Here is a 14235-nt window from a genome sequence, read left to right on the forward strand (position 1 = left end):
TTTAGGACTCCCTTGGGTATTCTTGCAGGGCAGGTCTAGTGGTAACAAACTCCCTCAGCTTTTGTTTATCTGTGAATATCTTAATTTCTCCCTCACTTTTTAAGAATGGTTTTGCCAGATACAAAATTACTGCTTGACAGTTTTTTTCTTTTAGCACTTGGAATATATGGGCTCCCTACCTTCTGGCCTTCAAAGTTCAGATGATAAATTTACTGATAATCTTACTGAGGATCGCTTGAATATGATGAGTCACTTCTCTCTTGCTGCTTTCAAGATTTTCTCTTTGCCTTTTGAAAATTTGATTATAGTGTTTCTTTGGTGTGGTTTTTTAGTTCATCTTACTTTACTGAGCATCTTGGATGTTTATATTCATGCCTTTCATCAAATTTGGGGAGTTTTGAGCTATTGTTTCTTCAGAGAGTCTTTTTTACCCTTTCTCTTTCCTTTCTCCTTCTAGAACTCCCACAATAAGCACATTAGTCTTCCTGATGGTCTCCCGCAGGTCTCTTAGGCTTTGTTCACTTTTAATTTTTTTTCTTTCTGTTCTTCTGACTCAATAATTTCAGTTGTCCTATCTTCAAGTTTGTTGATTCTTTCATCTGCCTGCTCATGTCTGCCTTTTGTTCCCTCTAGTAAATTTTTCATTTCATTTGTTATATTTTTCAGCTCCAGAATTTGTTTTTTCCTCTTTATTGATACTTCCATTTTGTTCATACATCATTTTCTTGACTTTCTCCACATTTTCCTTCAGTTCTTTGAGCACCTTTAAGACAGTTGTTTTAAAGTCTTTGTCTAGTAGATGTCCCATCAGGTATTTTTTAAGAGCAGTCTCTATTGATTTGTTTTTTTTTTTTTTTTCCTTTGAATGGGCCATACTCTCTTGTTTCTTTGTATGATGTGATTTTTTGTTGTTGCTGAAAACTCTACATTTTAATCTAATAATGTGGTAACTCTAGATATCAATTCTCTCTCTCCCCCAGGGTTTGCTGGTTTTTCTTATTGTTTTTGTTCATTTTATTTTTTTGATTGTTGTAGGCTGTTTCTGTGCTAAGAATCAGCCTAAGGTGTAATCTTAAGGTCTTGTTGGTCTTTTCTGAGCCTGTGCCTTTCCCTGGGCATATGTGGTCACTTTCTAATTTTCATCATATATGTAGTAGCCCTTGAATGTTCGTCTTTAATGTTTGGCTCCTAAATGGGGAAAAAAAAAAAAAAAAGGACAGGAGGAACAAAATGGCCACCAGCCCTTGAAATCCCCAGGAGGCCACTTCAGCCAAAGGAAAAGGAATTTACAATAACAGGAGGTGCAACAGTGGCTGCCCATCTCTTTATTTGTACCTCTGTGATCAGAAGCAGCAATAAGCAATCAGAGAACAGATTCCCCAGTATCTGGAGGACAGGGTTTTTTTTTTTTTTGTGCCCACCTTGGCTCCTGCAAGCTGTGTGCAAGCTGCTCCAGGAACACGTGCCCAGTTGCCTGCCATGGGGTGGGAGGTGGAGGATGAGTAGTTACTATTGTACTAAGAGCACAATTTACTGTCCAAGCTTCCCCCTGGAAGTTGCAAGCCTTTAATGAATCCCAGAGTTCCAAAATACATCAGACAAATTACATCAGACAGATTCTGCCAATGCAATTGTTGTCCACAGATTCCTGGTGCTTTCTCCTCTGCCATCTTCTCAGAATTCTCTCTACCTGTTAACAATATTGTGTATACTCTTCCTGTCTTTTTTCCTATGTATATATACTTCTTCCTTAACTACAATCATACACACAGTTTTGAACCTGTGATCATCTAAGAATCATTACTGCAATTCTTGCATCAGCTGTGGTTAGAAAAGGGGGATGCTTATCTGCTAGGGGATGTACTTTTTCCTCTGAGGAACTCATCCTAGCTTCCAGGAACCTAGCCTCTTACTTCTCAGGTCACTTTCCTTGATGTTCCACACAGTTGCAGAATTGCCTGGTTTAACTGCAAGCGACTCTGTAGTCTGTCACATACTATTCAGAAATGGGGAGACTATTGTTCGACTGAATACATGTTTTCAAAGAAACAAAGGGCTTTTAGAGATGAGACCCTGTCACGTGCAGGGAAACATTGTGTCCAGGTTAGGAAATACTTCTGTTCAAGATGCCCTGGGTGAGACTAAAGGTGTTTCTTCAAGGACTGTCTTATCACAAAAGCAGCTGTCTGGCTTCCCTTCTAGTTCTGTTCATTTCTTGTAGGTACTAGTACTTGAATTGTGACTAAATTTGGCCAAAATCAATTATAACATTGGTGGGGGAAAAAAAAATCTCCAAGTGTGCTAAAAGAAACCATGTATTCTATAGATGAGAGAGAATACTGAATTATGTTTTATACATGTTACTCAGTTTTTCTCACAGGCCATCATAACCAAGGAAGAATGGAAAGTGATTGGCATGACTGTTGCAGAATGTCAGAGTTGCTAAACTTGCTTCTATATGTAGTGGTGATTCCAGGGAAGCCCCCTTTTGTCACACTTCAGATTTTGAAATGTTGAGTGTTTCATTCTGGCTTGAAAAAAGGTCCACCAAATGGCTTTCCCTGAGGAAAAGGAGTGTGAGGAAAAATATAAAGCTGTTAAGGAGAAAGCATACCCTTACCATTTCTGTGCCCTCTGAGGAGAATTCCTGGTTTTACATTCAGAGACATGAAGCTTGTGTTACCTGAGAATTTCTGCCTTTGATGTCATCAGAGCTCTGCCCGACTGCCTCCGCTTGGAGCCAGGGACCAGGTGTACGGCCTGAAGGAAAAAAGAACAATCTCATTGTCTATTGGCCCAGGGACCGGATGTGCATGTTTCACAGAGAAACTTTCTCTAAACCAGCACTTAAAGCAATGAAACCTTCAGGATCCTGGCCCTAGACTGTCTGTTTCCACCACTCCCAACTTCTATGTCAAAGACCATGGATGCAGAAGAGTCATGTCTAATACACTGAGAAGAGAACAAATTATTAAGGCCCATCATCTAAATGCACGTTAGAACTTCTTTACCAAAATATGCCATCTCCAGGGATGCTCATCCATTATTCACAATGTGCCCAGCAATACTAGGGCTGGCTAAAAAAGTAAAAGATGAGTAACTGCTGACAAATCAGGCCTCCCATCCATGAGGAACCAAATCATTCTGTCAAGTGTATTGTGCTTAAGTATTACACAAGTTACATACGAATATATTCTTATAGTTAAGAATTCAAAGAATAAAGAAGATAATGGAAAAAAACCTCAAAGTTCCTCTTCTTGTTCCTCCCCCAATCCCAATTTTCTATCCCAGAGTCACCATGGCTAAAAGCTTGGTGTTTATCTCTTCGATTTTTTTTTTCTTTTTGGTATTTCCATACATACATCTGTATATATACAGATACATGTTTTGGTTGGTCTACCCAAGTTTAAATCCCCATTCCCAGGTGTTCCAGAACTCTCCCTTCAATTGGTTATTCCAAATGGTGTTTCCTCTGCTGCACTGGTAGGACACCTAACTATTCTGTTTCTGTCATGAACTAGGCATTAAATAATCATATCCCAAAGTCTCCAGAACAATCCAGATTGCTGTGCTATTTAAAAAGCAACATGAAAAGCATGAATGTTCATTATAGATTATTTATAATAGTGAACAATTAATGACCTGTGTTCAACATAGGTTTTTAGGTAATGTAGGGTTCAGTATTACATGATGGAGTACTAAGCACCTGTTTTTTTATTGTTTTATTTTTCATTTTATTTTTCATTTTATTTTTGAGACAAGGTCTCCCTCTGTCTCCCAGGCTGGAATGCAGTGATATGATCATGACTCACTGCAGCCTCAACCTTCCGGACTCAAGTGATCGTTCCACCTCAGCCTCTTGAGTAGTTGGGATCACAGGTGTGCATCGCCACACTCAGCTAACTTTTAAAATTTTTTGTAGAGACAGGGTCTCACTATGTTTCTCAGGCTGGTCTCAAACTCCCGGACTCGAGTGATCCTCCCACCTTTGCCTCCCAAAGTTCTGGGATTGCAGGCATGCGCTACTGTACCCTACAAGAAACTGAATATTTACAAAGACTCATTTTGGAGAAATGAATTTGTATAAATAGAATGATCTGAACTATTTTAAAAATTCATTGAGAAATACATAATATTCTGAAATGTTTCCTTCTAAGTGGTAGAATCACCGTTAAAAAAAAAACAACTCTTTTTTTTTTTTTGTTTTGAGACAGAGTCTTGCCACAGGCTGGAGTGCAGTGGTGCTATCTCAACTCACTGCAACCTCCGCCTCCCAGGTTCAAGCCATTCTGATTCCTCAGCCTCCTGAGTAGCTAGGACTACAGGTGCTTGCCACCATTCCTGGCTAATTTTTTTGATATTTTTAGTAGAGACAAGGTTTCGCCATGTTGGCCAGGCTTATCTCGAACTCCTGGGCTCAAGTGATCCTCCCACCTTGGCCTCCCAAAGTGCTGGGAGTATAGGTGTGAGCCACCATGCCTGGCCAAAAAACTCTCTTAAGAAACATTTTTTTCAACTTTTCTACAACATATATAATATATAAGTACTATAAAAACCTTTTAAGTTAAGGTACAATTTTTTAAGTTGGACTATCATGTAGAAGGGTCTCTAAAACTTATAACACATTAATCAAATGGGCACTGTAATTTTCATTAAAACTTTTTAATGAGTGGACTTGTTCTGGAATAAAGATATTTTAGAGCAAAATATATAGTAACTGCTAGATTTTTAGCTAGTTTATTAATTGAGCAAAAAGTAAAAAAAAAAAAAAGAAGAAAACACTAATATACAGCCCCTTGTCTAATTGCATGTGAGAGGACAGCCTTGGAAATGACTGTTCTTAGGTTTAAGAAATTCCTGTCCACTACAGAAAGACCTTCTAGGCCAGGGGTCTGCAATCTTGGCTCTATTGACATTTGGGCTGTATAATTCTCTATTGTGGGGGCGGTCCTGTGTGTTGCAGGATGTTTAAGAGCTTCCCCGGTCTCTACGCACTAGATGCCAGTAGCACACCCTGGCCCCCTGCTCATGGCCACTTGTAACAACCCAAAAATGACTCCAGACATTGCCAAATGTCTCCTGGGAGGCAAAATTTCCCCTGTTTGGGAACCACTAGGCAATAAAATAGGCTTCACCATAGGTTAGCAATTCCCACTGGTTTTCTTTCTTTTCTTTTCTTTTTTGTTTTTTTTCTTTTTTTTTTGAGACAGGGTCTTGCTCTGGAGTGCAGTGGCATGATCTCAGCTTACTGCAACCTCTGCCTCCCAGGCTCAAGCAATCCTGTCACCTCAGCCTCCTGAGTAGCTAGGACTACAGGTGCACACCACCAGACCTGGCTAATTTTTTATATTTTTGGTAGTAAAAAATGGGGTTTCAAATAGAAAAATAGAAACATTAAAATAGAAACATGGGGTTTTGCCGTGTTGGCCAGGATGGTCTCAAACTCCTGAGCTCAAGTGATCCGCCCACCTCACCCTCTCAAAGTGTTGGGATTATAGGCATGAGCCATCGCACCTGGCTCTTCCCACTGGTTTTCATAAATATGACAAGAAACAATATCGAAGAGGTTAAAGGGGAATCAGTTTCTCCCTAAAACAGAAAGGCAAAGTCTGTCTTGTAAAAAAAAAAAAAAAAAATCACTGCTGCTAGAAGTTGAGTGGCCAGGACTTAGGGTTTGTTGGAGTGCTTTTAATCCAAATATTCCCTTAAAGGGATTTTCCCTTATAAGATGCCACCAGAATCTCAGAATTCAAAAGCAGAGCCATTCTGCGGAAGTACTCCTTCACATGGGCTCCCTTCCCACAGAAGGGCTTTGCAGATTCACCAAATCAGGGGTTTTCACACTTGGGATACTGTAACTCATCAGGAGAAATATTGTTTACCTCTCTCCTCAATCTCAAGCACCTACTGCACTTAGGAGCAGGTTGAGTGGACACTGCTTCCGTCTCCTGTCCACAGATGGCTCCTCTTCCCTCCCATTCATAACCACCCAGAATAACCACCAGCCCTGGGCTGCAATTCCCTCCCAGAATAATCACCAGCCCTGGGCTGCAATTCCTGTGAGCCTGGGAGGGGGCTTTGAAGCAAATCTAACTGTCAGCTCTGGGCCAACACCGTCTAAGCTATGGGCTGCCCTGGCATCATAGAGACAGTACAACGTGGTGAGACAGTGCAACGTGGTGCAAGGAGCGCTGGACCCTGGGGGCAGAGAACCTGGACTCTAGCCCCAGCTTTGCCACCAGCTGTAAACAGGGCAGGCCACTTTACTTCTGCTTGGCTTCTCTAGCTGTACAGGAAGGAGTTGGGCTGGCTGACCTCAAAGGGCCTTTCTTGTTCTCACTTCTCTAAGTGAAGGAAATGACAAGTGTGATTGGAAATGATCATTCTAGTATCTTCTAGGTTTAAACCTTAGAGACTGCGTATCTGGCCTTTCCTCTCATCCCCCACTGTTGCTGTCATCGTTCTGGTTGGTACGAGAGCCTCCATCACTCCTTCCTCAACTTCCACTCCTCGTAGAGAACTGAGCCCGCTCAGTCTCTAAGAGAGGTCACCCTACATACCAGCGGACGTCACTTCCTGTCCACAGGTGCTCAGGCCAGAGGTGAGCTAATCATATTCTCTCTCCCAACAACTTGCAATTTAAAATTTAGATTTCAAGATTGTTAAGAGCAATGTACATGTATTATAAAAACTTGAACTAATTAGTAAAGAAAATGAAAATCACCCAACTTTCACCATTGAGTAATAACCACTTTTAATATTTTCGTGTACAGGCTGGGCACAGTGGCTCACACCTGTAATCCCAGCACTTTGGGAGGCTGAGGTAGGCAGATCACTTGAGGCCAGAAGTTGGAGACCAGCCTGACCAACATGCCAAAACGGCATCTCTACTAAAAATACAAAAATTAGCTGGGCGTGGTGGCGCACACCTGTAGTCCCAGCTACTCAAGAGGCTGAGGCAGGAGAATCACTTGAACCTGGGATGCGGAGGCTGCAGTGAGACAAGATCGCACCATTGCACTCCAGCCAGGGCAACAGAGTGAGACCTAATCTCTAAATAAATGAATAAATAAATAAATAAAATATTTTGGTGTACATATTTCTAGTCTCTTCTCTCTTCTATTTGATCAACTTCTCCTTTTCTACATAGATACACAAATTTATTTATTTTTTACAAAACGTAGATTTTATTTTATATACTTTTTTGTATACATTTTTTGGTATTGTTTTTATGTAACAAGGTGTTTTTATGTAAAAAGGTAAACATTTTCCCATGTCACTAAATATTTGATAGCCCCATTTTGTAATGGTTACATAGCATTCCATTGTGTGTCTCTGCCTCCATTTATTTAACCCCAATACTGGAGATGTGTGCTATTTCCAAATTGTTTTATTATGTAAATGGTTCAGCAATGCATATATGAGTGAACATTCAAATTTATTAATTCAACAAATACGTAAGGAGTGTCTGTGTACCTCACTTTATTCTGAGAGCTGGAAATAAGCCAGTGAATAAAAACTGCTGCAGTCTCTGCCATTCAGGGCCTTACACTGTACTGCAGAGGCAGACAAGTAACAGGTAAATAATGTCTGAAGGTGATGAATGCTTTGAAGACAATTAAAAAACAGTGTAAAGAGAATACAAAGTGATAGGGCAGGAAGAGCTTCTGTCTTATACAGGGTAGTCAGGGGAGACCTCTCTGATAAGTTACTGCCATGGATTGAATCATGTTTCTCCAAAATTCATATGTGGAAGCCCTAGCCCCAGTATGATGATATTTGGAAGTGTGGCTTTTGGCAGGTCATTAGGTGTAAATGAGGTCATGAGGATGAGACACTCGTGATAGGATTAGTGCCCTTATAAAATAGGACACCAGGAAACTTGTGTGGCACCAAGTGTGTACACAGGGAGAAGGTGGCCCTCTGCAAGCCAGGAAGAGAGCCCTCCCCAGAAACTAAATTGACTAGCACCTTGATCTTGGACTTCTCAGCCTCCAGAACCATGAGAAAATAAATTTCTGTTGTTTGTGCCACCCAGTCTATGGTATTTTGTTATGGCAGCCTGAGCTAAGACAAGTACCATTTGATCAAAGATCAAGAGGAAGTAGGGAGACAGGCATGTGGATATTTGGAGAAAGTATACAAAAAGTACATAAAATAAAATCTAAATTTTGTAAAAAATAGTTTGTATATTTAGGTAGAAAAGCAGTTGATCAAATAAAGAGAGAAAAGACCAGAAATATGTACACCAATGTATTAAAAGTGGTTATCATCACTCAGAACCAGGTATCAGAAGGAACAGCAAATGCAGAGCCCAGGAGCAAATGTGTGCTTGGAATGTTCTGGAAATTGCAGGTGTTGTTAGACCACAATGAGGTAGGAGGAGAGTGGTGAAAGGGGAGGGAGGAGGTTCACATAGGTCTTATGAACCATGATAGGAATTCCCAGTTGATTTGGGGCGAGATGGGGATTCCCTGGAGGATTCTGAGCAGAGGGGAGCGACTGGACTTGGGCTGTAGACAAATCACTTGGGCTGCAGTGTGAAGCAGTGGAGCCTGTTAGCAGGTTCCAGGAACAATTCGGATGAGGAATGACAGTGGCTTAGGGCAGAATGGGAGTGGCAGAGGAGGTGAGAGAGATCAGATTCTGGATGCATTTCAAGGAGACACCCGAGTTCACTGGTAAGTTGGATGCAGGAGTAGACGACTCTGAAGTGTGTGGTGTAACAAAAAACTGAGAAGGAGTCAGTGTGCAGTGGAAGGAGAAAGGAGAGAGCTGTCATAAAATCTAAATGAAGAAGTGTTTCAGAAAGAGGGAGTGACAAGCTGAGGTTAGAGCCTCTGACACTGTAGTTGGCAACATGGAGTTTCACTGGTGGCCTTGGTAAGAGCGCTTACCATGGTGCAGAGGGGAGAAAGCCTGGGAGGACTTGGCTCCAGAGAGAACAGGGGGTGGGGAAGTGGAGACAGTGTTGGCTAAGAGAAGAGCAGAAAAATGGCTCAGGGACCAGAGTAGGTCCAGGGAGATAGTTTACAGACATTACAGCACCTTCATGGGTTCAAAGAAATAAAGGATTGTCCTGGAAGGACAGAAGCTGTGGTAAAAGAGTGGAATGCTGGAAGACAGCTTTTGAAGAGGTGTATGGTCAGCAGTAAAAACCAGGCTTCACCAAGGAAAGCTCATCAGGGCAGAGGCTCTTACTCCCCAGCTGCCTTCCGCAAAGATGGAAATAAATACCCTCCTACTGGCAGTGTGCTTTATCCTCCAGATTCTCTCAGTCTTGGGACATCTAATCCTTTAATTTTTATGACATGAACTATTCCATACTGTTGAAGTTACTGCAGTGCCTAATGGAGAGGTTCCATCGCTAATGGAAATAACGGTGGGTAGTTTTACTGTTAAGTGTAAAGTAACTCTATTTTAAAATAGGAGTTCAATCACAAAGAGATACCACCTCACACCTATTAGAATGGCCACTATACAATAAAAATAAGATAAAATAAAATAAAAAAACAAAATAAAAATTATTGGAGAGAATATAGAGAAACTGAAACCCTTGCACACTGATGGTAGAAGTGTAAAATGGCCCAGTAGATATGAAAACGGTATAGCATTTCCTCAAAAAATTAAAAATGGAATTACCATATGATCCAGCAATTCTACTTTGGGTATTGAAAGCAGGGACTTGAATAGATATTTGTACTTCCATGTTCAGAGCATTCACAAAAGTTAAGAAGCGGAAGCAGCCCAAATGTCCATCAACGGATTAATGGATAACAAAATGTGGTACATCCATACAATGGAATACTATTCAGCCTTAAAAAGGAAATAAATTTTGACATATGTGACAACATAGATGAATTTTGAGGGCATAAGCTAAGTAAAATAAACCAGGCTTAAAAAGACTAATGCTATATAATTCCACTTACATGAGGTACCTAGAGCAGTCAAATTAATAGAGACAGAGAGTAGAAGGGTACTGCCAGGGGCTGGGGGAAGAGGAGAATGGGGAGTTGTTCAGGACTTGGGATATAAACACAATTATGTTTGAAATGTGAATTTTTTAAGCACATGTGAAGTACTTATTTATCTAAATCTCTCCAAAGGGTAAGGGCCTCAGTGAGTATCTGTTGATAGGAAGATGATGTCATTCTTTCTACCATCATTATGTTAACAAATATTTGTGACCTTTGCATTTTTCCCAAAATTTCTACTGACAGTTTTTGTTCACTTTCTTTTTATTGTTGTAAAATACACATAACATAAAATTTACCATTAGTGACATTTAGTACATTCACAGTGCTGTGCAACCATCACTTCTATAAAGTTTCACAATGTTTCTATCACCCCAAAAGGAAAACTTAAAAATAATTTTTTCTTTGGGACAGAGTCTTGCTCTGGCACCCAGGCTGGAGTGCAGTGGCACCATTATGGCTCACTGCAACCTCCACCTCCCAGGCTCAAGCAATCCTCCCACCTCAGCCTCCCAGGTAGCTGGGACTACAGGCATGCACCACTACATTCGACTAATTTTTGTATTTTTTTGTAGTGATGGGGTTTCGCCACGTTGCCCAGGCTGGTCTCAAGCTCTTGAGCTCAAGCCATCCACCTGCTTCGGCCTCCTAAAGTGCTGGGATTACAAGCATGAGCCACCGTACTCAGCCTAAAATTTTTTCAGAGAGAGGATCTCACTGTTGTGCAGGTTAGAGTGCAGTGACACAATCATAGCTCACTGCAGTCTCAAACTCCTGAGCTCAAATGATTCTCCTGCATGAGCCTCCCCAGCAGCTGAGACTATAGAAGCACACCACCATGCCTGGCTAATTAAAAAAATTTTTTTTGTAAAGACAGAGTCTTGCTTGTTGCCCTGGCTGCCGAAAGAAAGCCTTGCATCCATCAGTACTCACTCACCATTCCCTTCTTCCCCTTCTCTCTGGAAACCACTAATCTATTTTCTGTCTCTGTGGATTTGCCTCTTCTGGACATTCCATCTAAATGAAATTATACAATATGTGGCCTTTCATTTCTGTATTCTTTCACTTACATAATATTTTCAAGGTTTGATATAGTTTGAATATGTGTCCCCACCAAATCTCATGTTGAACTGTAATCCCCAACTTTGAGGTGGGGCCTGGTGTGAGGTGTCTTGAGTCATGGGGGCAGATCCCTTATGGCTTGGTGCTGTCCTTAAGATAGTGAATTCTTGCAAGATCTGATTAAGTGTGTGGCACCTCCTCCAAACACTCTCCCTCTTGCTCCGCTGTGTCATGTGACACAAGTGCTCCTCATTCGCCTTCTACCATGACTGGAAGCTCCCTGAGGCTTCCCAAGAAGCAAATGCTGGCATTATGCTTCCTGTACAGCCAGCAGAACTGTGAGCCAATTAAACCTCTTTTCTTGTAAATTACCCAGTTTCAAGTATTTCTTTATAACAATGTGAGAACAAACTAACACAAGGTTTATCCATGTAGTAGCAATGTATCAGTGCTTCCATCCTATTTCTTGTTGAATCATATTCCATTGTATGGCTACACCACATTTTGCTTCTGTGTTCATCAGTTATTTCCACCTTTTAGCTATTGTGAATAGTGCTGCTATGAATATTTGTGTACAAGTTCTTGTTTGAACACTAGTTTTAAATTCTTTTTAGCCTATACCCAAGAATGGAATTGATGGGTCATAATGGTAATTATATGTTTCACTTATTGAGGAATCTAATGCATTTTAAAAACATCAGGAAAAAAAAAACTAGGCTGGGTGCAGTGGCTCACCCACCCAACACTTTGGGTTGCTGAGGTGGGCCGATCAATTGAGGTCAGGAGTTCGAGACCAGCCTGGCCAACAGGATGAAACCCCGTCTGTACTAAAAATACAAAAATTAGCTGGGTGTGGTGGTGCATGCGCTACTTGGGAGGCTGAGGCAGGAGAATCGCTTGAACCCAGGAGGCAGAGGTTGTAGTGAGCCGAGATCACACCACTGCACTCCAGCCTGGGCAAACGAGTGAGACTGTCTCAAAAAAAGAAACAAAACAAAAGCGAAAAACAACAACAACAACAAAAACACACACACAAAAAACACAAAACTAAACAAAGCCATTCAATCAATGGAAGAAAATAGCAAACACCTGCAGAGTGGAGACAGTGATGATGGCTAGTGGAAGAGCTAAGCGTGTGTGCTCGCGTGTGTGTCTTTATGTGTGTGTGTCAGAGACAGCAAACAAGCAGGCAGGGACAGAGGGCACAGAGGCGACCACAGTGCACGAGAACACACTCATCTGATGGAAACAACACTGTCTCCCAGACCACGAAGAACTCGTCTTGGGGAGCCAGGTCAACAGTGAACAAGAAGAAAACTGGTAAGGAGAAATGTCATCAGACAGGCATACACCACATCTGATTCACACTAATATAATTAACAAGGTTCTGCACTAGGGCTCACAGGGATGACAAGAACATGCATATTTAATTTTGCTGGGAGGCTGGTGGAGTACTTCGTGTCCACCGATGCCACATCAATCTAAAACAGTATCTTAATTTTGAAATTGCACTTGCCCTTTCAAGTCTGTACAATGTCAGTTCATTTAATAGGCTCTTTAAAAAACTGCTCCTTTGTAAACATCAGGAGATTATTTTTGGTGCACAGACTGCCAATTGCGCCCTCCTGGCAAGCTGTGTGCGGTGAGGGGGTGTAGCTTTTCTTCTCTTCTTGAGGGTGCGAGTGAGCACCATGGGCATAAAATGCAGCTAGCTGTAGATTAGAACTGACTGAATCTGAAGGCTGAGGGACCTCACAGCACATTACTGAGAAAGACTGAAGAGCAGAAAGAGGTTTTTAGGAATCTGTTTTCTGGAATGGTTTAGGGCAGATCAGCAAAACATGACCAGCAGACCAAATCCAGCCCACACCTGTTTTTGTAAATAAAGTTTTATTGGAAGACAGCCATACCCATTCATTTATGTATTGTTTATAGCTGCTGACAGATTTAATAATCAGCAGAATTGAGTAGCTACAATCAAGACCTGCATTACTTCAAATAGGTATTCTCTGGTCCTTTACAGCAAATGTTTGCTGACCTCTGGTTTAGGGTATAGGTTACAATTTAAAAGCCTTCAGGGGCCAGGTGGGTGTAAGGGAAAGCTGTGGGGCTTATGGCATGAACATGGCCAGTCAGCAAACCCTGCCTCAGGGGAAGGAAAGGAGCCTGAATGAGCCAGTAGCTGGGATTCTGTACATGTGCATTTTCCAAGGGCACAGTTATTTCAATACTGCCAATAAGTATACTGAATTAAATTAAGAAAAACAGTATACATTCTTGATTTACAACTTGGTGACAGTATAATAAAAGGAATTCCTTACTTCCCCCTTCAGCTGTCTGTCTAGGTCACCAAGGTCAAATCCCATTTATTAAATGCTTGCACAGACCTGGCTGTCTGGGAGGGACTGAGTTGACCCTGTTCATTGGCAGCTTAAAGCCTCCTGTCACACAGACAGACCTACTTCACGCACCCCGGCCGACATCATGGCCATGTCCTTCATTGTTCTATATTTCCATCTCCAAACTAATGGCCAGCAAATCAAGTCCTTCCCCTTGCCCCACCCTGTCAGCCCCAGACCTGTATATCTTGCGCTCCACCTGCTACATGCCATCTCCCCCTTGTAGCCCTCCAGCCACCTCCCCTCACCATAAATGACAGGAATCCCATCACCTCCCCCTGAAACCTCCAGTTCCTTCTTGGTGTCACATCCTCCATCCAGCCCAAGGCAGGCACTCCTGGGACCCTGGCTCCTCCACTTTCCTTGATCCCATCTGTGCCTGGTTCTCCAAACCCTGATCACTCTGAGGACCTCCTCCATCCATCTTCCCTTGCACAGACTCTTTTTTTTTTTTTTTTTTTGATGGAATTTTGCTCTTGTCACCCAAGCTGGAGTGCAATGGCACGATCTCAGCTCACTGCAACCTCTACCTCCCAGGTTCAAGCGATTCTCCTGCCTCAGCCTCCCGAGTAGCTGGGATTACAGGTGTATGCCACCACACCCGGCTAACTTTGTATTTTTAGTAGAGACAGGGTTTCACCATGTTGACCAGGCTGGTCTCAAACTCCTGACCTCAGGTGATCCGCCCGCCTCGGCCTCCCAGCATAGACTCTTATAATAGCTGGCTAACAGATTCCCTGACCCTGGTCTCTACCTCCTCTGATCAAGCCACTGGTTATCTGTCTCAACCTGCATCTCAT

The 14235-nt window shown here is 42.0% G+C and overlaps 1 protein-coding gene across 4 annotated transcripts in view; it reads right to left on the minus strand.

Moving 5' to 3' along the window:
• WIPF3 (WAS/WASL interacting protein family member 3) overlaps nt 1-14235 on the minus strand; it is a 112079-nt gene that overhangs the window by 9993 nt on the left and 87851 nt on the right. For 2 of the 4 annotated variants that reach the window (XM_063609708.1, XM_063609706.1), the window contains exons 8-9: nt 2684-2760; nt 1422-1474 (exon numbers count right to left, since the gene is read on the minus strand). In XM_063609708.1, the coding sequence (XP_063465778.1) occupies nt 1422-1474; nt 2684-2760 (130 nt within the window). The other 2 variants (XM_055293542.2, XM_055293547.2) reach the window with 2 other exon arrangements.

The sequence above is a fragment of the Symphalangus syndactylus genome, chromosome 9 (genome assembly GCF_028878055.3).
Source record: "Symphalangus syndactylus isolate Jambi chromosome 9, NHGRI_mSymSyn1-v2.1_pri, whole genome shotgun sequence".
NCBI lineage: Eukaryota > Metazoa > Chordata > Mammalia > Primates > Hylobatidae > Symphalangus > Symphalangus syndactylus.